The 22,675-nt window shown below is 40.5% G+C and overlaps 1 protein-coding gene across 1 annotated transcript in view; it reads right to left on the bottom strand.

Moving 5' to 3' along the window:
- LOC121279750 (receptor-type tyrosine-protein phosphatase gamma-like) overlaps positions 1–22,675 on the bottom strand; it is a 783,231-nt gene that overhangs the window by 452,579 nt on the left and 307,977 nt on the right. Inside the window, exon 3 of the mRNA XM_041191026.1 lies at positions 3,716–3,895. Within this exon, the coding sequence (XP_041046960.1) occupies positions 3,716–3,895 (180 nt within the window). The remainder of the gene's footprint in view (positions 1–3,715; positions 3,896–22,675) is intronic.

The following is a 22,675-nucleotide window of genomic DNA, read 5'->3' as shown; positions in this document are numbered from 1 at the left end:
GTCAAGGCAGTTTTTAATTTGGTGTAGTCCTTGTTTTGCTCCGGTCCCCACTCTACTTTCTCTGTGGAGGGTTGCCTCCCTTTACTAGTCTCTGGATGGACTTGGCGATGGCTGTGAAATTTGATATGAGGTTCTGGCAATAATTAAACAGACCCAACACCTTCCTCACTCCCCTAACCGTGAGTGGCCTTGGCATGTCATTAACAGCTGCTTTTCTGTCCCTAGGTAGGGTCTTGCAACCTTGGTATATTTCATGCCCTAGGTACCGCATCTGGGCGAGTCCCAGCTGAGATTCTTAGGATTTACCTTGAAGCCCACCCGTATGTGCTAGAGTGAGTGGTAATGTCCCTTGAGCTGCCAGTGTGTGAGATCCCTGTGGAGTGTCATCCTGCAAATGGCTGATAGGCTTGTAAGTGTGTGGGTTGAGTGATGACCTGGGTGACCTCCCCGACAGAATGGATGAGATCATTCATCCTCTTTCTGCATTGGATGGCTGACCTCTTCTGTGCAGAGTTGGCCACCGCCTGCAAAGCTAGAGTGGTGATGTTGGTCAACCTCCACGGGCCAGAGTGGGTGTAGAGGACATCGCGACAGTCCTCCATGCCATGCAGTAGCTGGTTCAGGGAGCGTCACTAAGCTTCAGGGCTGCTGTCTTCGTACCTTTCGAGACTATATCTTCAGTACAGCAGTCCTGCGCTGCATGCAGTGAGACTGCTGTGCACAGCTGCTCTTTAAATACGGCACCTGGAGTGAGGTACGGCTGAGCTTACGGCGGGGCGGGTGAATCAGAGGCGTTAAAACCCACTATTGCAGCCAGCAGGAAACAAGCCAATTTTCACACCTACCATCCCACTTAGAGGGTGGATGGGAAAATCCCGCCTTTAGTCTCCAGAATGGAAAATTTTGTCCCTTATGTTTTTACTTTACTGTTTTAAATCACTTTTGCCTAAAAAAATGGATTGCGGGGTTGGAAAACACCCAAGGATAAGTCATTTCACTGATACGTCATATTTAAGAATCATGATGGCACATTTACACTGTGGAACTGCTTCACAAAAACAGTTCTGCGATATCAACTGCGATTCTTGGTGCTGCAGGACATTATCTCATGGATCCAGTTTCTAAAGCATCAGGTCCACATGTAAGTAATTGAGCAAAGGAAGGGGCCTTTACCTTCTTCACTTGCTGATGAAAGTCCTACACAAAAGCAAGGTCACATCACTGGCATGTACAACACAAGTGTGAGAGCTTTGAATCGCAGCCCACCACAATCAAAATACGTCAATCTGCCAACAAGTATTTGTGTTGTCTTGGGGACAATGCTGCTGCTAAAGATGTAAGCCAGCACCACTTCTTTTGATAATGCAGGCTTCTTGCTTAAAAAAACACTCATGCTGTCTTGTTTACTTTGACACTGACAGTAAAGCTACAAAGTAACTAGGGTGTTGGAGTAAACATATCCACATATTTCCTTTCAGAAAAGCACAGATGAATTACAATTCTGATCAAGTTTTGATATTTGAAAGCCTATTTCAGCATTATTCTGACTCATTTTCCAATACAATTTAACATCCGCTTTCTATGGTAATGGCAGCTCCACTTGCATCATTTTTTTTTATTTGCATTTGATTTCAAAGGTCACTGTTTCAACCCAAAGGTTTGGACCCAGATAAAATTGCTGAAAATTTCTATAAATACTTGAGGCATATTTGTATTAATGCTTTACATATTCAAACATTTTGTCTGGAATAGAACTTAATTTCTTAATGATCATGACACCCCCTCAAAATAGGTACAAGAGAACGGAACAAAATGAAACAAGCAATATTAAGGTTAGTAAGGAATCTGATTTTTTTCTTATCTGGTTGATTCCCTAGCTAGTTCATAGCTGTAGTTGTGAAGTTGTATTTTTAATTCAAATTGTAGAAATTTGCACTACAACTGGTATAAAGCACTAAACTTGCAACATTCTGACAAATAATGCTGCATATCTAATCTTGGTTTATTACCCCATTTATTTTTCGATTTTCCAACACAGCAACATAACCAAGGCAGAGCAACAAAGTTAAAGGCAATGTATACCACCAAACAGTGTGGGTTATCAGCCTCACCTAATACAATATTGCCACCTCCATGGGCAATATTAACATTTGACTGTAGTATACCGTTTAGATACAGAGAATGCAAATTTAAAATAACTGTCAGCCATCCTGTGGCTGAGATACAGAAGGTCATTTTCATCTCCATCATTTAGGCAGTGAACTGCTCATTATTAAAACTGCCTGATTTTCACTTAATTTGATTCCAATGGGAAAATAAAATGTCCAGTTTCTAAAAGAGGCCAGTTTATTGCCCAAAAGGTGATGATGAAAATCATGCTTATAACATTCTTTTGTCTTGATGATGGGACAAAAAAAATAACAAAGATTTCCAGAGAAGGTTATGCTTCCTGCGTTGGAGTCAGGGTCCTGCCCCACTCAGTTTTCCACACTGGCATTGTTGACTGTATTCAAAGTTTAATTTAATCAGAGATCACCTCATTTTTTAAAATGTTAATGTATTCAAACTTATAGATTGGGAGAAGATAAAACTCATTATTTCCAAATGGCTGAACGATCAATGAAGCATCATTCCAGCCAAAATTCGCTTTAGGATTTGGTGGGACTCCTAATGATGTGACTCAAGCTGTTCATTAGTATATCCTGCCAGCATTTCTTAATGATCTTGGGTGTTGAACCTAATCTTTAAAATCTGAGAACATTTTTCCTAAGGAGTTGTTACCTGTTTTTGACTACCTGGGTTCATGTGAGGTGGTCACCCATGGGGCACATTCATCATATAATGTTTCATTGGATGCTCAGTTGAAAAATCGTCACAGTCAGGTATTATGAAAATCAATATTAGTGGTTAATTGGTGTGATTTTTGCTTGTGTGTTATTATCTCATTTTTATGTAAATTGATCTCTTAGTCTGGATTATCCAGGTTAAAGCTAACAGTGACATAATCACTATCTGTGGACAGGAGACATGGTGAACAATGCACGTAGTCTCCAGTGCAGAGAAAAAGTTGTTGTTAGTCATGTGGCATACTATCCCACTTGTGTTGTAAGGAAAGCTGCAAGTTTCAGTTCTTTTGAGACAAAGCTTTGCTTAAGGGGTACTGCTGTTTTGCTGTGAACATGAGTTAAGAGTATTGGGAGAAAGCCTGAACTGTCACAACGTACATGCCTGCCACAAGCCTTGCTCCCAACTGTCTGCAAACTTCTCTCAAGTCACTGGGGTAAGTAGTGGTCACCTCCAAAGAATCAAACTTGACATTTAAACTTCTGCAGAGAGCTCACTTACACAAACAAAGCTATTTAATTGTACCTTCAGTGTTGTGGAAACTGCCCACCATATAAATAGGTGGATTCTACGGCATGTGAAGTTGCAACTAATTTGTGGAACACCTCCTTGAAGTGGTTCAGCAGTGTAAATTTATGACAACATAATATACTGCACTAAAAATCATCAATCTACAGTACCCATCCAAGTTTTACTTCTTCAAGAGGGTATCACTCCTGTGAAATAGATTGGAGTATGTAATATTTTATGCTGTTTTAGTTTCTTACCACGCTAGCTTCTTTCATGCTTGATTCCATTTAAATATCCCCAAACATTGGATGGAAGTTCTAACAGCCAGAAAAGCATTGGCTATCTATGCGAACAAACTTACTTGTCTTTCCAGTGTTTTTCATACGAGTCCTATTAGAGGACTCAATCTCAAACCCCTCAAGATGGATTTGGTGCAAGTCATCCTTTTCACGAGTCTTCTGATCTACGATATCAATGGGGGATTGCTTGATGCCAGAGCAATTGATGTAAGATTTGGCCCAGTTTTCCGGTCCATAGTTTCCTAAAGGGAAAATAGTATATTTAATGCTAAATTTCATGAAATTCAGATTCAGTTTCCATCCTTATAACTCAAAGCATACAGTTACTGAGACACAATTAGAAAAGTCACGGTTAAATCATTTTACCCCGATGTTTATGGCTGTTGCAACACATTATTTACAAGCTAGAACTTATCTAAGTCCCTGTACAAAATACATCCTAAACTTCATCCCCTTTTTTGGAAAACAAAATACAGAGCTTGTTTCTGTAGCATTTGGTGCAGAAATAATGGGTATAATCTTCCCAGTCCTGCAGAGGCAGGTTTAAAGGTAGGACCAGGAGAAAAGTTACAGGTTAGAGCATCAGCGCATCCCCGCCTCTGGGTCAAATGAGGGGGATGAGAACTTCCCAGCAGGGGAACAGACTCCCATAGATTGCTGAGCCCAAAGGAGCCAGTAAGGCTTGCTTTATTGCTCCCATAGATCCTAGAGCAGTGGATGCCAGAGGGTCACAGCCATGCTCCTGTGGAGGGATTGCCCATCCACACTGATGGACTGGCGGCTGTGGCCCCCAAAATTTTAAAAAACATAATAATTCTTCAGAGGGTGCTGTTATCTTGAGGCACCCTCGCAGTCTCCTGCTTGCCTCAGCAGTGCTCACCTCTCCCTGTGTGGCTGCTGGTGGGTCTTCACTGTGTGCCCTCTGATTGGGCCTGCAGCCTCAGGAAATTTCCCACTGTCTTAAACTGAATAACAGGCATAGAAATGGAGAATTAGGAGGCCACCTCCCAAAACATTACGCTGGAGAGTGCATTGCAGAGCCATGTGGGGTTGAGACCCAAAAATGTTCCCAACTCTTGATAAAAACCTAACAAGATTCTGCTCAATGAGTCTTCTTATGAAGTCATAAGGAAGCCACTTTAAATGAACTCAAAAATAGCTACAAACTGAGTCAGAGCATAAACTGGATAACAAGCACTATAGGTAGAATTTAATGTTGGTGATGGGGATCTTGCCTGCTGGGTGGAGAACTAGCAGGAGACATGATCGTCTCCGTTGTGGAAAGCCTGGTGGAATTAAGTGCCCATCAGGCACTTATGGCCAGCGTTGGGTCTTTTTCTGGGATTCAAGCTCCCAGGGACAGGAATCCTGCCTCTGAAGAGTTGCCAGCTAATCAGAGGCCAGCAGCTCTCCATTGTCCATCAGTGCCACCAGTAATGGTGGCTGCTTCTGGTAAAACATCCAGGAAAAGGCCTAGGATCAATGAGGGACCCAGGCTACAGTCGAGTGAGGGCAGATGGAGGTCACGGGGGGACAGTTTCCAGCTAGGGATTTGGGGCCGGGAAAAAGGGCAGAGGGTGGCTCTCAACCACCCCCTCCCCTTCCTGATGCCAGATTCCTTGATTGGGCACTGAGTGCCTTTGAATGAGGGACACTCTGGAAGCCCACTCAGGGTATCCACATGGTGACTCTCCTGTATGTCACTGGTTGAATACCAGAGGCGGCAGGATGAGACCCTTAAGTGGGTGTTAATTGTCCACATGCCTTCCCACATCAGACTCAAACAGGTGGAGATAGGAACTCAGCAGTGTCCCATCCTGCACCCTCCTGCATGATTGCATGCCTCCTTCCAAACGCGCCACCAAAGCAGCCGGATATTAAATTCCACCCAATGAAACACAGGATTAAGTCAGGCTTACATAAACGTAAACTCAGCAAACAAAAATACAAAAGCTAAAACTGAATACTGTATTCATTCACAATTCATTCAATCATCAAAATGCATTGACGTGATGAGTTTTTACTTTTTGCAGAAGAAATTAACCTCAAAAGTTGGTAACAATTATCTCTAGTTAAGTGAAACCAAAATATTGTCACCAGTGATTCTACTGTCTGAGCTAGCCACAATCTGTGGCTATGGGGATCCAAAGGAAAAGGGTGAATGTCTAGGTACACTGGTACCTGTCGAGAAACCAGGCAGAACTGAGATTCATGCTACAGATAATAAAAGTATCCCACTGATTAAATAACTCAGAAGCTAATTTATCTAGGATCTATCGAGCAATTTCAAAATAAAAGTGAATTTTGAGCAATTAAGAAGAAACATGTGTTTTAAGTACTTAAGGGAGCAAGGTTAACTTCCTCAACGCAGGTCAGAAAATGGTTTCTGAGATCAAGACCGTGGAGCTGCCCATTTCATCTTGTATGATAATTTACTTTCAGGTACACACTTCTCAAGTGTTTCTGCTTTTGACAAGTACTCGATGTTTCCATGGAAACAATTAAAGCAAGAAGAGCCAGTTAGAGATTTGATATCTGAAAACAGGCAACTAAGTAAACAAGGTGGATTTTAAATTTATTGTTAATCTGGTATTTAAAATAAATATATACACCAACAGTTATTATATTTTGCTGCTGCTATAATCCATTTCCAACTAGAACTGAGCCATTGCTATTTATACATTTTTACACTTTTAACTATTCATTTTGCAGAAGGTCACAAAGATCTGATGTTGACTGAAGTTGCTTTCCAACACCATGCCCAACTCCTACTCATGCTGGCTGCAGAGGACAAATGGTTGGAGATAAATGGGTACATACTGGAAGAAGCAGCGCACATTCCAATAAAAAGCAAACTCTGATCAACCATTTTGAAATGGAGAAAGGAGAAAGTGCATGAAAGAAAGGCTGCTGGTTTCCCTATAAAGTCAAAGGTTCTTGATAATTAAGATTGATTCCTAAAATATTTTGCTGCTCTTTTCTCAGTCCTTAGAAGTCAAATGGGTTTATTTGCTTTTGGTCAATAATGTTCTAAGAGTAACAACTTTCACCAAATGCTGAGAAAGTTGTTAAAATGCACTATGTGGAAACAAACAGGTAGAAAAATTCGGTACGGTCAATTGTAAACATGGAGGACAAGTGGACTCATTTTTTACTCAATTTATATTTACTGATATAAAAACAAAAAAACTGCGGATGCTGGAAATCCAAAACAAAAACAAAAACAGAATTACCTGGAAAAACTCAGCAGGTCTGGCAGCATCGGCGGAGAAGAAAAGAGTTGACGTTTCGAGTCCTCATGACCCTTCGACAGAACTTGAGTTCGAGTCCAAGAAAGAGTTGAAATATAAACTGGTTTAAGGTGTGTGTGTGGGGGGCGGAGAGAGAGAGAGAGAGAGAGAGGTGGAGTGGGGGTGTGGTTGTAGGGACAAACAAGCAGTGATAGAAGCAGATCATCAAAAGATGTCAACAACAACAATACAAAAGAACACATAGGTGTTAAAGTTAAAGTTGGTGATATTATCTAAACGAATGTGCTAATTAAGAATGGATGGTAGGGCACTCAAGGTACAGCTCTAGTGGGGGTGGGGAGAGCATAAAAGATGTAAAAAAAAAAAAATAAATAATTTTTTTGTTCTCTTTTTATAATGGAAATAGGTGGGAAAAGGAAAATCTATATAATTTATTGGAAAAAAAAGAAAAGGAAGGGGGAAACAGAAAGGGGGTGGGGATGGGGGAGGGAGCTCACGACCTAAAGTTATCTCCTCTACATTGGAGAGACCAAACGTCAACTGGGCAACCGCTTTGCAGAACACCTGCGGTCTGTCCGCAAGAATGACCCAAACCTCCCTGTTGCTTGCCATTTTAACATCCCACCCTGCTCTCTTGCCCACATGTCTGTCCTTGGCTTACTGCATTGTTCCAGTGAAGCCCAACGCAAACTGGAGGAACAACACCTCATCTTCTGACTAGGCACTTTACAGCCATCCGGACTGAATATTGAATTCAACAACTTTAGGTCGTGAGCTCCCTCCCCCATCCCCACCCCCTTTCTGTTTCCCCCTTCCTTTTCTTTTTTTCCAATAAATTATATAGATTTTCCTTTTCCCACCTATTTCCATTATAAAAAGAGAAAAAAAAATTATTTATTTTATTATTTTTTTTAACATCTTTTATGCTCTCCCCACCCCCACTAGAGCTGTACCTTGAGTGCCCTACCATCCATTCTTATTTAGCACATTCGTTTAGATAATATCACCAACTTTAACTTTAACACCTATGTGTTCTTTTGTATTGTTGTTGTTGACATCTTTTGATGATCTGCTTCTATCACTGCTTGTTTGTCCCTACAACCACACCCCCACTCCACCTCTCTCTCTCTCTCTCCGCCCCCCACACACACACCTTAAACCAGCTTATATTTCAACTCTTTCTTGGACTCGAACTCAAGTTCTGTCGAAGGGTCATGAGGACTCGAAACGTCAACTCTTTTCTTCTCCGCCGATGCTGCCAGACCTGCTGAGTTTTTCCAGGTAATTCTGTTTTTGTTTTTGTTTTATATTTATTGATGTTGGTACTAAATAGGTCTAACAGATGAATGACAGTTGTAACCAGACAAGAGTTTTTTTTAATCCTAGAGAGCAAGCAGAAGATCTGTAGCAAAGGAAGTAAAATGAAGAACCATGGATGGTCACAAAATAGATGAAAATACGATAATAGAACATAAGAAATAGGAGCAGAAGTAGGCCATTTGGCCCCTTGCGTCTGTTACACCATTCAATCAGGTCATGGTTGATCTGATTGTAGCCTTAAACTCCACTTTCCTGCCTGCTCCCCATAACCCTTGACTCCCTTGTCAATCAAAAATCTAACTCAGCCTTGAATATATTCAATGACCCTGCCTCCACTGCTTTCTGTGGAAGTGAATTCCAAACACTAATAACCCTCAGAGAAAATATTCCTCCTCATCTCCGTCTTAATGGGAGACCCTTTATTTTGAAACTGTGTCCCCTAGTTCTAGATTCCCCCACGAGAGGAAATGTCCTCTCAGTTTCTACCTATCAAGCCCCCTCAGAATCTTTTGCATTTCAATAAGATAACTTCTCATTCTTCTAAAATCCAATGAGTATGGGCCCAAACTGCTTAATCTTTCCATATAATACAACCTCTTCTTTCTAGGAATCAGCCTAGTGAACCTTCTCCGAATTGGTTCCAATGTAAATATGTCCCTCCTTAAGTAAGGTGACCAAAACTGTACACAATACTCATCAAAGTCCTGCACAGTTGTAGCAAGACTTCCCCACTTCTGCCTTGCAATAAATGCCAATATTTCAGGTTTTTTTATTTGTTCATGGGATATGGGCATCGCTAGCTAGGCCAGCATTTATTACCCATTCCTAATTGCCCTTGCCCAGAGGGCATTTAAGAGTCAACCACATTGGGTCTGGTGTCACATGTAGGCCAGACCAGGTAAGGATGGCAGATTTCCTTCCCTAAAGGACATTAGTGAACCAGATGGGTTTTTATGTCAATTGGCAATGGTTTCATGGTCATCATCATGGGTCTTTAATTCCAGATTTTCACTGAATTCAAATTTCACCATCTGCCATGGTGGGGTTCAAACTCGAGTCCCCAGGGCATTATGTTGGGTCTCTGTATTACTAGTCCAGTGACAATATCACTACGCCACTGTTCACCTTTCTAATTGTTTGCTGTACCTGCACAAGTTTCAGTATATTATGAATTTTCAGTTAATACTTTAACACTTTGAACACAAAATGACAATTAAAATTGTCAGTGCAAATCATGTGAGCTTTGGCATTTCAAGTTTCAGATACTCCTGAGTCTTAAGCAAATACCTAATTAAATATGGACATTCGCAGTGATCTGGGGAATTCACACATCCCTTTGTTTAAGGCTAGACCATCAAGACACCATCCTTTTTGGAAACAGAACTTTGAACTTGTACAAGTCAAGTAGTAAAGAAGCCATTTTATTGTCTGCTTTGAAAATTCTACAGAGTTCCATCAGAAAACCATTGAACCAGCTGCGAGTCATCTAAGCAGCAAGGTAATAATCAGTAATACCTTGAAAATGGGAGAAAAGCTCCCCTAGTCTGTTCAAACTTCGAGTTCACCTGAGAACCAACCCCCTGGGAAATTCAACAACAAGAAGCCTTGCAACTTACTGAGAATTGTCTGCTTTACGAGACCTGGACTTCAACTAAAGCGTCAACTTTAAAAAGAGACAGAGACAATCATAAATTGTAATTGTATTGCTTCGCCTTCATCTGCATCTAATCTAATCTTGCGTGATACGGGGCAGAATTTTGCCCTTGTCAGGCAGGCTCGGCGGGGGCGAGCAGGAGTATTCGGGAAATCGACCGGCGCCCACGATCGGGGCCCGATTGCAATTTCTCGTGAGTGGGCCAATTAAGGCCCAGCCAGTGTGAAATGCACGCTGCAGCGCTACCTGAGTTGGGGGGAGCGGTGGGGGTGAAGCTCCCTGAGGCAGCTTGATGAAGATTTTGAACAATGAAAGTAAAGAATTTTAAAAGGTTTATAACATGTCCCCTCATGTGAGTCTGTAACATGAGCAGAGACATGTTTGAAATTAGTTGGAAACATTTTTATTTTTATTTTTAAATCACTGAGCGAAACCTCATCCCACCAATGGGATGGCATTTTCGTCTGCCCGCCAAGCGTAAGGCTGGACAAGCAGTGAAAAATTTAATTCAATTGGTACTTTAATGGCCTTAATAGGCCTATTAATTGTTAGTGGGCACGCTGCCAACTCCTGCGCACGCCCGCCAGCTGAAATATTGCACAAGCACACGATGACATCGGGATGCTCACCTAACGAGCACAATATTCTGCCCAGTGTGTGTGTTAAGTGAATGAGTTGTCACATTTTAAACATCTGAGGCAAGTGTGTGATAATAAATAGCCTTTTTTTTAAACAAAAAGCATGCTGCTGGGATTATTTAAATTAGGACAATCACTCAGAGTAAGAAAACACGCACCTTTTACAGACAAACATTTTGATCACAGGCAATAAAAAGGAACGTATAAATTTTGTACATGACAAATGCTGACTTTTGTGATTCATGTAAAGTCACTCTGTACCCCAGCATTCTCCTTTTAAATAATATTTTGCTTTTTTATTCTTCCTGCCAAATTGGACAACCTCACATTTTCCCATACTGTATTACATTTGCCAAACTTTTGTCCAGACACTTTACCTACCCATATCAATTTGTAGGCTCTTTGTATCATTCTCACAACTTGATTTCCACCTATCTTCATATTATCAGCGATTTTCACCTGAGTCTACAAACCCAACTCAGGAGAAAGTGCCCCAGAAGGTCAGATTTTTGCTCTGATTTCAGCAGGTGAACTGGAGTCGGGCCCAATGTCACTGCAAAGAGTTCAGAGGCAGCCACTGACCTGTTGGGTGCCAAGGCGTGTTGGTTAAAAGGCCTGCCTTGGTGCTCTGGGACTTTTTCCCTGTTGTAAGAAAAGTAGTAAAATCAAAAACAGCCCTAGCCCTCACACCCCTTCATCCCCCATACATTTCCCATCCATGCCAACCTATGCAACCTCATGCCCCCAACCACCTCCTTGGCCCCTCATACCCTTCATGCCAACTCAGTGCCAACTCCATGCTAACTTGTACCAACCTATGACCCCCAACTCATCTCCATGGTTCTTTATAACCCCTATAAAAACTTAGTGCCAACTCACGACAACCTATGACCCCCCCCCCACTCATCCCCATGGAACTTTATAGCCTCATGCCAATTTAGTGCTAACCCATACCCCACCCACCCACCACCATTTTCCCTTGCGCCCTCCATGCCAACTCACCCACCTGCCTTGGTAGATCTCAGGATCCATGGTGAGATATGAAATAAAATAAAATTTGAACTAAACTTCACTATATTAAAAAAAACTCATTGAAAGCCCATTCAATACATTTCAAACCTTTCAAGTGCTTAATCCCTTACAAAAACAGTTCCTTCTAGTGCTTAAGCCCTTTTAAAAATAAACATCTGTATTCATAGCCCACATCAGAGACAGCTAATCTCTTTATAACCCATTGGAGCTGCTAATCAAACTGTGAACTTACAGGCTTCCCTTTGTGATAAGGGTAGGATGTGGAAGCAGTCAAGCAGAAATAATACGACAATGATAGCACTCAGGCTTATGTGAACAAACATCTAGTGAAATTGCAGGCACTGATTCTTAATCAACTGCTGGTTGGCTGTATTTTTGCAAAATTTAAAGAGCAGGAGATTTCTATCATCCTTCATCCTAAGGTCAGAAGTGGGGATGTTCGTTGATGATTGCACAATGTTTAGCACCATTTGTGACTCCTCAGATACTGAAGCAGTCCATGTCCATAAACATCAAGATCTGGACAATATTCAGGATTGGGCTGATAAGTGGCAAGTAACATCTGCACCGCAAAAATCCCAGGCAATTACCATCACTAACATGAGAGAATCTAATTATCTCCCCTTGACATTCAAAGGCATTGCCATCACTGAATCCCCAATTATCAACATCCTGGGGGTTACCATTGACCAGAAACTGAACTGAACCAGTCATATAGTCATACAAATATATTTATATATACTATATAGTCCCTAAAGGTGGATAAGGTGGTAAAGAAAGCATATGGAATGCTTTCCTTTATTGGACGAGGTATAAAATGCAAAAGCAGGATGTAATGCTGGAAATGTATAAAACACTGGTTTGGCCACAACTGGAATTCTGTATACAGTTCTGGTCACCAGATTACAGGGAGGACACAATTGCTCTGGAGAGACTACAAAGGAGATTTACAAGAATATTGCCTGGGCTTGAAAAAATTGTAGCTATGAGGAAGGATCGGATAGGCTAGGGTTCTTTTCCTTAGAACAGAGGAGGTGACTAAGGAGTGACTTAATTGAGGTGTACAAGATTAAAAGGGGCCTAGATAGAGTAGACAGGAAAGACTTGTTTCCCTAGCAGAGAGGTCAATTACCAGGGGGCACAGATTTAAAGTGATTGGTAGAAGGATTCGAGGGGGCATGAGGAAAAACCTCTTCACCCAGAGGATGGTGGCTGCCTGGAATTCACTGCCTGGTTTGATGGTGGAGGCAGGAATCCTTAATTCATTCAAAAGGTTCCTGGATCTGCACTGGAAATGCTGTAACCTGCAAGGCTATGGGCTGGGTGCTGGAAGGTGGGATTAGAATGGGTGGTTAGTTTTTTTCTTTCTTTTTCTCGGTTGGCACAGACACAATGGGCTCAAGGCTCAAGTCAGGGGTGTGATGAGTGTAGCTCCAACAACACTCAAGAAGCTCAACGCCAGCCAGGACAAAGCAGCCCGTATGTTTGGCACTCCATCCACCACCTTAAACATTCACTCCCTCCACCACTAATGCACAGAGGCAGCAGTGTGGACGATCTGCACTGCAGCAACTCATTAAGGCCACTTCGACAGCACCTTCCAAACTCGCGACCTGTACCACCTAGAAGGACAAGGGCGGTAGATGCATGGGGATAACACCACCTGCCTCCCTAATAGGATTGTGGGTGTACCCACATCACATGGACTGCAGCGGTTCACGAAGGCGGCTCGCCACCATCTTCAAGGACAAATAGGGATGGGCAGCAAATGCTGGCACAGCTAGCAACACCCACATCCCGTGAAAGAATAAAATAAAAATGAATTGATAGCTTAACAATTCCACAGAGCTTATCCACTTTTTATGCATTTTCAAAAGGTTCCTCGATCTGCACCTGAAATCACACATTCATGTCTACACTTAACAATCCAAAAGGTGGTACCTGACCTCTCCGATAGGGTATCTGACCTCTCCCAAAATGGTACCTGACCTCTCCAAAAGGGTACCTGACCTCTCCAAAAGGGTACCTGACCTCTCCAAAGAACACCGGTAGGTTGAGACTTCTTCTTCAAGGGCAGGATTGCCCGGCTAGTGTGCGGGGGTGGGACCCACACACTGATGCATAATATGACGCGGGATGACGTCGGGCGGAATTCCCGACATCACCCTGCGTCATTTCCATTTTCAGGCCAGCGGGGGCACAGCTGAATCAACCTGCTGACCTGTCAATGGCCAATTGAGGCCATTTAAAAAGTAATTGCAGTAATTAATGGACCTACCCGTCCAACCTTAAGGTTGGCGGGCAGGCTGGGAGCCCTGCTTCAGAGAAAGCATGAAACCTCATCCGCGGGCGAGAAAAATTTTATTTTTCTATTTTTAACATTTTTGAACTTGGCGCTGATCACCCTGAGGCAGCACTTAGCCTCAGGGAGATGAGTGTGCAAGAGCACACTCTTGGCTTAGGGAATTCCTCCTCCCCTCGCCCGCCCGCACAGGGAGCGCATAGTGCTTCCTGGCGAATGTCACGCTGGGCGGGTCTTAATTGGCCCGGCCACGTAAAATGGCGGCCCTCAGAGGCACGCCTGCACGTGCCCGCTCCTGAATTCTGCTCCAAATGTCTAAATCCCATGACTCATGTTTCTGAAACTTTGATGACCAAAATCGCTTCTGTTTGAAGGCAGCTGCACCTCCATGGACTGCAGATGGGCAAAATGCATCTTGTTCCCCCCACCCCATCCCCACAGCGAAAATGGTGGGTGCCAAGTTTGGGGGCTTCTGGATTCCAGGCTCCACCACCATTTTGGCTAAGACACCATCTTCACGAAAATTCAGCCCTTAGTGTATTAAATGGACTATATAAGAGCATCTCCCAGAATTGGCGAGAATGCTTTTAGCATTATGTAATTATACACAAAGTGATCATTGGTAAATAGACAACTGTGAAAGTGACTACATTTAAAATTTACACTCTCTGTGAACTTTGGTACATGCACATTACTACATAGGTGGAACCTTTTTGGGGCAGAATCCCACTTTCCTATCAAAACCGTCCTTACGTGCAAAAAGATAAGAACAAAAAATCCAAGTGGGAAAACAGTTATTTGCTTAGTTAACCCTCTGTAATTAATGTGTCTTAGGTTCTCCTAACAATTAATTAATAAATGTGAAGTTCATGAGGCCTTACATTCTGTGGGAGGATGTTAGATATATTATTCAAATTATTGTCCAGTAAATTGGTGCAATTCAGATGCAAAGAAATACTTGTAACCAAGCACCTGGGGAAAATATACAGAACAAAGCAAACTTTTGTTAACTGGAAGTTTCCTTTCCCCAGAGACATTACACTGAGAATTAAATTAATTACGAATCTGAATAGGCACTATGCTCAATTTAATCTAACCAGCTTTTTTTTCGTTAGTCATATTAGCATCTTAAGTTGTTTCATAGCCTACAGGTTTCCTGATCCCAAGAGTTTTTTTTTCCCAAGAAGTGTTTCGAAAGTCTACCTGGAGAGGACAACATTTCTGCTCCTGATTCTTTATTAAGCCCAAACAGTGGAAAGTGGCAAGTGTTTCATACTGCGAAAATGCAATCATGAACAACGCCCTGTGGGATTCATTTCACTGCTATTCGCTATCAGCAAATTTAATGCACCAAGCCCACATTTTCCTTTTCACATTTATTAATCTGGTGCAATTTTGATTGAAACTGATCTTGCACTGCAGATTTCAAATTAGTTTCTCTCCTGGAGCATCTGATGAAGGTAACTTGGTGATACAAAGCCTTTCATAATTAATAATAAGAAATGGAACACGTCCCTCCACATTGGAATGCTGGTTGCAAAGCATGAAACTACAAAATCACTTTTTAAAACAAGGTGCATTATTTTGTCAATCAGTTGAAATTTACATATATCAGAAACATACCCTCCAGGTTCTAATGCCAAAGAAACATATATGGAATTAACAACCAAGTCACATGGATGTTTGTCCACCTCCCACAAGATGCAAACTTCAAAACATTTGGCTCTGAGCTATGTTGCAGCGCTGAGGCTCCCATAGTTTCTTGTTTACCACAACTTAGGAGAAAGTCGAAATCTAGATTCAAGGAACAGAATCATGGTTTCCTTCTTTTTAAAACATAAGCATAATCAAAAGCCAGTAGGAAGCTGATTACATACATAAACTTATTCCTTAAATACTGTAAAACTCAATTAGACACACCTAATTTATGACTGAAGAATGAAAAATAGCACAAAACAAAAATATGACAGGGAGATAACAAAATAAGGCTTCATGGTGGCAAGCTTTGTGAGTTATGACGGAAATCAAATACAGAATGAATTCAAAGTAGCCAAGTGATTAGGTTTCCAGATACTGCAAATTATACTCTAAACCAGGGGGGAGAAGGGCTGGAATTTGAGATTTATAAGGATGAAATTGGTCTTTGATGACAGCAAAAAACAGCAAATTGGTAGCCTCTTTTATACCCTGCTTGATCTTCTTTTCCATTGAAATCAGTGGAAAAGAAAATTGGATTGGGTATACACCAAACTGCCAATTCATGATTGTCAGTTTTGTGCTTTTTCAAAGATTAATTTCACCCCCACAAAGTTTAAAATACAGGGCTCCTGATTCCTTTTACCAGGCATTACAAGCCATGTGCAATGGATTTGCTGCTGTAGGGATAGCAACTAGTGGCAGTGGTCAATATCCACAGCATTGTACAGTATTGTAATAACCCACCTGGAAAGCAGAATCATGGGATAAAATACGTTGCTTTGAATGTTCTGTTTTATACAGTTGTTCACATACTTGATCACTAAAGAGCATAAACACATGGTCAACATCAAAGCTTCACTCCCATTCTCAATAACTATCTAAATACACCAAACATAAGTAAATATTACTAATTGGTGGCTAAAGCATTATCCAAAGATGCTCTCTTGTCCTTCTTTAGTTCAGAATGCAGGATACCAATGTCCATGCATCAGCTCCTCACATTGCTATGGTTAGACTCCCTCGCTTTGCTGCTCAGAATGGTAAAGGAAAGTCAAGAGAAAATAGAACAAAAAGTTCACAATGAATAATCCTGGGTCAATTGTGGAAAATAAAACAAAATACAAAAAACAAATTATGGATAAGCACACAATTTATTTCTTGGTCTTAGGGTTGACGTTAAAATCAATACATTGGCACAGCTTCAAACAAATTGGAAGCAGACTTAAGCCTACATCACATAACTATCCTGATGCTATTAGCAGTTAGTGTGTGGAAAATAGTTACACTGGAACATTTAAGGAAGCTGTCCTGAGGCTGATGTTAATCTATACTGATGAGATTTAAAACAATAGTTTTAAATCATTGCATTTTGATAAATAGGGATATAAAAGTGGAGGGGAAAAAGAGGAGATTCACACCGCATTCAGATTTCACAATCTTTATTTTAACTAAATGTTCTGTTTTCCTCACCCTTTCTTAAAGGTTTAAGGATACAGGTACATGTTAAAATGGTGGTAGGCTGTACCAATGTTCTTCATAATAGATAAAATTGCTCTAATAACCTTCTTCAGCATCAAGAAGCACTACATCCATTAGACAAAATGTCAACGGAGCTGCTGTTTCATCCAAAAAAAAGCATTGTTTAAGAAGAATTGTCTAAGAATTGCCTTAAATTTCCTTAATTGTCCTTAAGATGAAGTTTAATTTATGTCCTCTAAACAAGAGATTGTCACACTGAATTCGGGAACAAATGAAAAGCATGAACAAAACGTTCCTTACCATTACTGTGCAGGGCCACAAACTAGAGGTAGCTCATTAGAAGGCTATAAATATTTCGCCCCTTAACTAAATGTGTGCAAGACTCTTCGCCAAAGAGAACGTGAGGAGTTAGGATAGTGAAGGAGATGGCGGACTTCAAAAAGGGTGAGCTCTTTGAAAGAGAGTGTGTGTGGAAGAGTGAGAGAAAGTGATATGGCAGAAATTAAAATTGTATGGTTGTACGAACTAGGCAGAGACTGAGGTAATTTGTTAGTTAGAGGTACAAGTTCCTTAAGATCAAGGAGAATGAGGTTTTAGCCACTCATCCAGATACAGCTACCAATATGGAAGGCAAATCTACAAAGGGGTAGAGGATCCAAAAGATCTGGATAGCACCTCCAAGATTGGAATTTCTTCACTCTAATTGCTCAAGAGGCTAGCATTATTGTCTCAGGGGAAAGTGAAGAAACCAACTCAATTAGGCCAGCACCTAAGTACGATGTTGTACAAGTTCTGGATACATTTCTAATAAGCCTATCCAACAATCTAAGACTGTTAACTTGTTATCTAAGCTACCTAAGGAGTCCAATCCTAAATTAATCTCAGACATTGATCTCAACTGTCAATTTATCATCGGACCAGTTATTGCTGAATTATCATAACATAACTGACTTTATATTCTTCATTGATCATTGTCATTTACCCCCATCCACAAAATAAGTGAATATCCAATGTCCCAATTTAATTATGATTCTGAGGTTATTAAACAAACAATTGTTAATTTATAAATTTATGTCTGGTTTCTTCTTTAACGATTTGGCAAGAAAGGATTAATTCATCACTTCGTAGCTAAAATATCCTGATAGATGTTAATGTAATCCAAACTGTTTGATGTAAAACAGCTTGGAAAACATCATTCTCCCATCAGGATTCCTGGGGCACTGGCACCAGTACTGAGGAAAGTAGGAGCTGCATCACTGGGACTGGCTTCACCTGAACCGTGCTAGGACTCGTGTTCTGGAGAATCGTATAATTAGGGTGGCAGAGAGGTTTTCAAACTAAACAGTGGGAGCAAGGGATCATGTGAAAGGGGATGTAGTAAATCAAAGAGTAACAATAAGGTATGAGAGCAGAATATACAAGAAGGAATAAATGGGGTGTGTAAGAAGGGTACTACAATAATCATGGATTACTTTAATCTACATGTAGATTTGCCGAATCAGATAATAAAGGTCGCTGGAAAATGAGTTCATAAGAGGGCATGTGGGACAATTTCTTAGTGCATAATGTTCTACAGCCAACCAAGGGAGCAGGCTATTCTAGACCTGGTAATGAGCAATGAGATATGATTAATCAATAGCCTCATGCTGAAAGGAGTCTTTAGGTGACAGCGATCATAACTTGATAGAATTTGATGTTCAGTTTGAAGGGGAGAAGTGTGTGTCTAAGATTATTGTTTTAAACCTGATTAAAAGTATAACGGTATGAAAGCAGCGCTAACTAAAGTGAACTGGGAAACTAGGTTAAAAGGTAAGACAGTAGAGATGCAATGGCAAACTTTTAAGGAGCTATTTAATAACTCTAAGCAAATATTTATCCCAGTAAGAACAAAAGACTCTTTGATAAGGATTAATTATCTGTGACTGAGTAAGGAAGTTAAGGATAGTATCACATTGAAAGAAACATTGTACAAATCTGCAAAGATTAGTGGTACATCAGAAGATTGATGAGATTTTAAGAACTAGCAAAGAATGACAAAGATAAATGAAGAGGGAGAAAGTAGAGTATGAGAGAAAGCTAGCCAGTAATATAAAAACAGATAGTAACTACAAGTTTCTACAAGTACTTAATTGGAAAAAGAATAACAAATGCTAGTGTTTGTCCTCTAGAGAGTGAGTCTGGGAATTGATATTGGAAAATAAGGAAATGGCAGAGGCATTGAACAGGTATTTTGAATCTGTTTTCACTGTAGAAGACTTAGAAAACTTCTTAAAGATACTTGAAAATCAAGAGGTGAAAGGAACAGAAGAACTTAAAATAGTCACTTACACTATGGAAAAGGTGCGGGGAAAACTATTAGGCCTAAAGGCTGACAATTCCCCAGGGCCAGATGGCCTGTATCCTCAAATCTTAAATGAAGTGACTGCAGAGATATTAGGTTCATTGGTTATAATCTTCCAAAATTCCTTAGATTCTTGAAGGGTCCCAGTGGATTGGAAAATAGCTAAAGTAACACCTTTATTCAACAATGTAGGGAGAAAGAAAACAGGAAACTACAGGTCAGTTAGCCCCCCTAATGCCTGTCATAGGGAAATTGCTGGAATCCATTAGTAAGGAGGTCATAACAGGATACTTAGACAATTATAATGTGATCAAGCACATGGCTTTATGAATAGGAAATCATGTTTAACTAATTTATTGGAGTTTTTGAGGAAGAAATAAGCAAAGTGGATAAAGGGAAACCTGTAGATGTGTTGTACTTGGATTTCCAAAAGGCATTTGATAAGGTGCAACATCAAAGATTACTACACAAGATAAGAGAACATGGTGTATTGCAGGGGGGTGACATCTTTAGCATGGATAAAGGAGAAACTATTAGAGCAGAGAGCAGGCAGTAGGGATAAATGGGTATTTTTTGGGTTAACAAGCTGTCACTAGTGGAGTACCACAGATATCAATGCTGGGGGCTCAACTATTCACAATCTATATCAATGACTTTGATGAAGGGACCAAACATATGGTAGCTAAGTTTGCCTATGACACCAAGAAAGGTAGGAAAGTAAGTTGTCAGGAGGAGGTGGGGAGTCTACAAATGGATAGAGACAAATTAAATGAGTGGCCAAAAATGTGGCAGGTGAAGTATAATGTGAGAAAATGTGAACTTGTCCATTTTGGCAAGAATAGAGAAGAAGAATACAATTTAAATGGAGAGCGATTGAGGAATTTAGTGGCACAAAGGGATCTGGGTGTCCTGGTACATGAATCACAAAAAGTTAGTATGCAGGTACAGCAAGCAATTAATAATGCAAATGGAATGTTGATATTTATTGCAAGGGGAAAGTAATATAAAAGTAGGGAAGTTTTACTCCAGTTGTACAGGGCATTGGTGAGACCACATCTGGAATACTGTGTACAGTTTTGGTCTCCTTATTTGAAAAAATATATAATTGTATTGGAAGCAGTTCAGAGAAGGTTCACTCAACTTATTCCTGGGGTGAGGGGTTTATCCCATGAAAAAGGGTTGAACAGGTTGGGCCTGTACCCTTTGGAGTTTAGAAAAATGAGAGGTGATCTTATTGAAACATATAAGATTATGAGGGGACTTGATAGGGTAGATACCAAGAGGATGTTTCCATTTGTGTGGAAGGCTAGAACTAGGGCACACAGTTTAAGAATAAGAGGTCTCCCTTTTACGATAGAGGTGAGGAGAATTTTTTTCTCTCTCTCAGAGGGTCATTAGTAAGTGGAATTCTTTTCCCTAGAAAGCAGTGGAGGTTGAGTCACTGAATTTATTCAAGGCAGCTTTAGACACATTTTTGATAGACACGGAAATCAAGAGTTATTGAGGGGTGGGGGGGTGAAGGTGACGAATTGGAGTTGAGACCACAAACTGATCAGCCATGGTCTTATCGAATGGTGAAGCAGGCTCAATCGGCTGAATAGTCTATTCCTAAATCGTGTGTTCTTATGTTCCTACAGGCACTAAACCCGAAACTGTCCCTCAATAAGGAGTTAAGATGAGAGGGTCAATGGGCCATCCACAAATATTCTTGTCAGGGAACCAATCCCAATGTTCTTACAATATTAAGAGAAGAAACATAACAGCTGTGACAACAGAATGGAGCATTCTATAAGGTCACAAAACAGTTTGCAAATTTTACATGAACCAAACATTGTATTCACTCCAAACTGAACACTCCTACTTTGTCCAGCATACAGAAGGTTTTGCAAGTTGCAGTTATCTTTTACACATATGAAATGCAGAACAGGCCATTTTTCCCTATCTGGAAGCAGATTATTTTTGAAGAGACGACATAATTCCTTCGGGTTTCGTCTTCTATGAAGGGCTAATTTTGTTTCATGAATCTAATATATTTTATATTCAAAGTAAGTTATCAACTCTGAGGGTTAATCTTCCATTTTTCTACTTTTTGTAGTTTTTGATAGTAAATTTCCAGTAACAGAAGTGAATTGGATCTAGACACAAGAGCAATTATAATACAGCTTGCTTATGACATTAAACAGGGGGCTAAACTAAAGAAGAATAGAGGAGATTGCAGGGAAACAGAAGAGTGGAGTCAGCAGATAGCTGACTGCTGCAATTTGATGCAGGGAAATGTTAAGTGGTACATGTTTGGAACACAGAAAGTGAATGGATGAATACCCTAAATAGAAGGACATTAATCAGATTGGAAGAAGAGTGATCGAGGGGTGTAGATATGTCAAATCGATTATGGGTTTATGCATCAGGGAATTGAATATAGTAGAAATATAAAATAAATTGATAATGAATTAGGCCACAATTGAACTATTGCAAGTTTGGGCACTCCATTATGGAAAGGATACTTGAGCTGTGAGAAGGACACGATGAAGGTTCCAGGAATGAACGCTTATGAAGAATATCTATAAATATTGGAGCTTTATTCACTCAAATACAAAAAAAAAATGGAAAGGGGAATCTAACTGGGCTTTTCACAATTTCAATAAATAATTAGCGAATTAAACATTGAAGGCAGAACACAAAAAAATGGAAGTTAGATGTATTTTTTAGAATGCAATATTAGAACATGGAATTAGTAGCTATTGCCACACAGATAATAGTTTAATTTAACAGGGATTTCAATAGGTCTTTGAAACTAAAATAAATGAAAGGATACAGAGAAGTGACAGGAAAAAGCAATTTGAGGACATAGGTCCCTAAAGAGCCCACAATGGGATAGGTGACCTGAGCAGAATGACCTCCTCATACGTTGTAATGCAAGTAATAAATAAATGAATGAGCTTTTAGTTTCACAGAAGTAAACTAATATGTTTTAAATGGTCTGGTTGGTTTATTTTAATTACAATCCAATATAGCTCAAAGTACTCGTTTTTTAAAAATCTAGTGAGCGGCAGTAAAATTAAGTGTGTCCCAGCCTCTTAACTACAGAGCACCCTGCCAATCCTATATATATTCATAGATCAATGTCAGCCTTACAAAGAATGAACAAAACAACTAAATGGCCTTGGTGCTTTGTCAGAACTGAACCAGTTTTCCCATGGGTGCAAGATTGTGCCCAAAGTCATTTTTGCCTCATGACAGTCACTAGTTCCCATACAAGTTTTGCTCCCTGACTGCTGGTGGCTAGGAAACTAGCACAGGGGAATAA

The sequence above is a fragment of the Carcharodon carcharias genome, chromosome 7 (assembly GCF_017639515.1).
Source record: "Carcharodon carcharias isolate sCarCar2 chromosome 7, sCarCar2.pri, whole genome shotgun sequence".
Lineage (NCBI taxonomy): Eukaryota > Metazoa > Chordata > Chondrichthyes > Lamniformes > Lamnidae > Carcharodon > Carcharodon carcharias.
The sequence above is the reverse complement of the archived record's forward strand: the minus strand, read 5'-3'. Positions and strand labels throughout refer to the sequence as shown.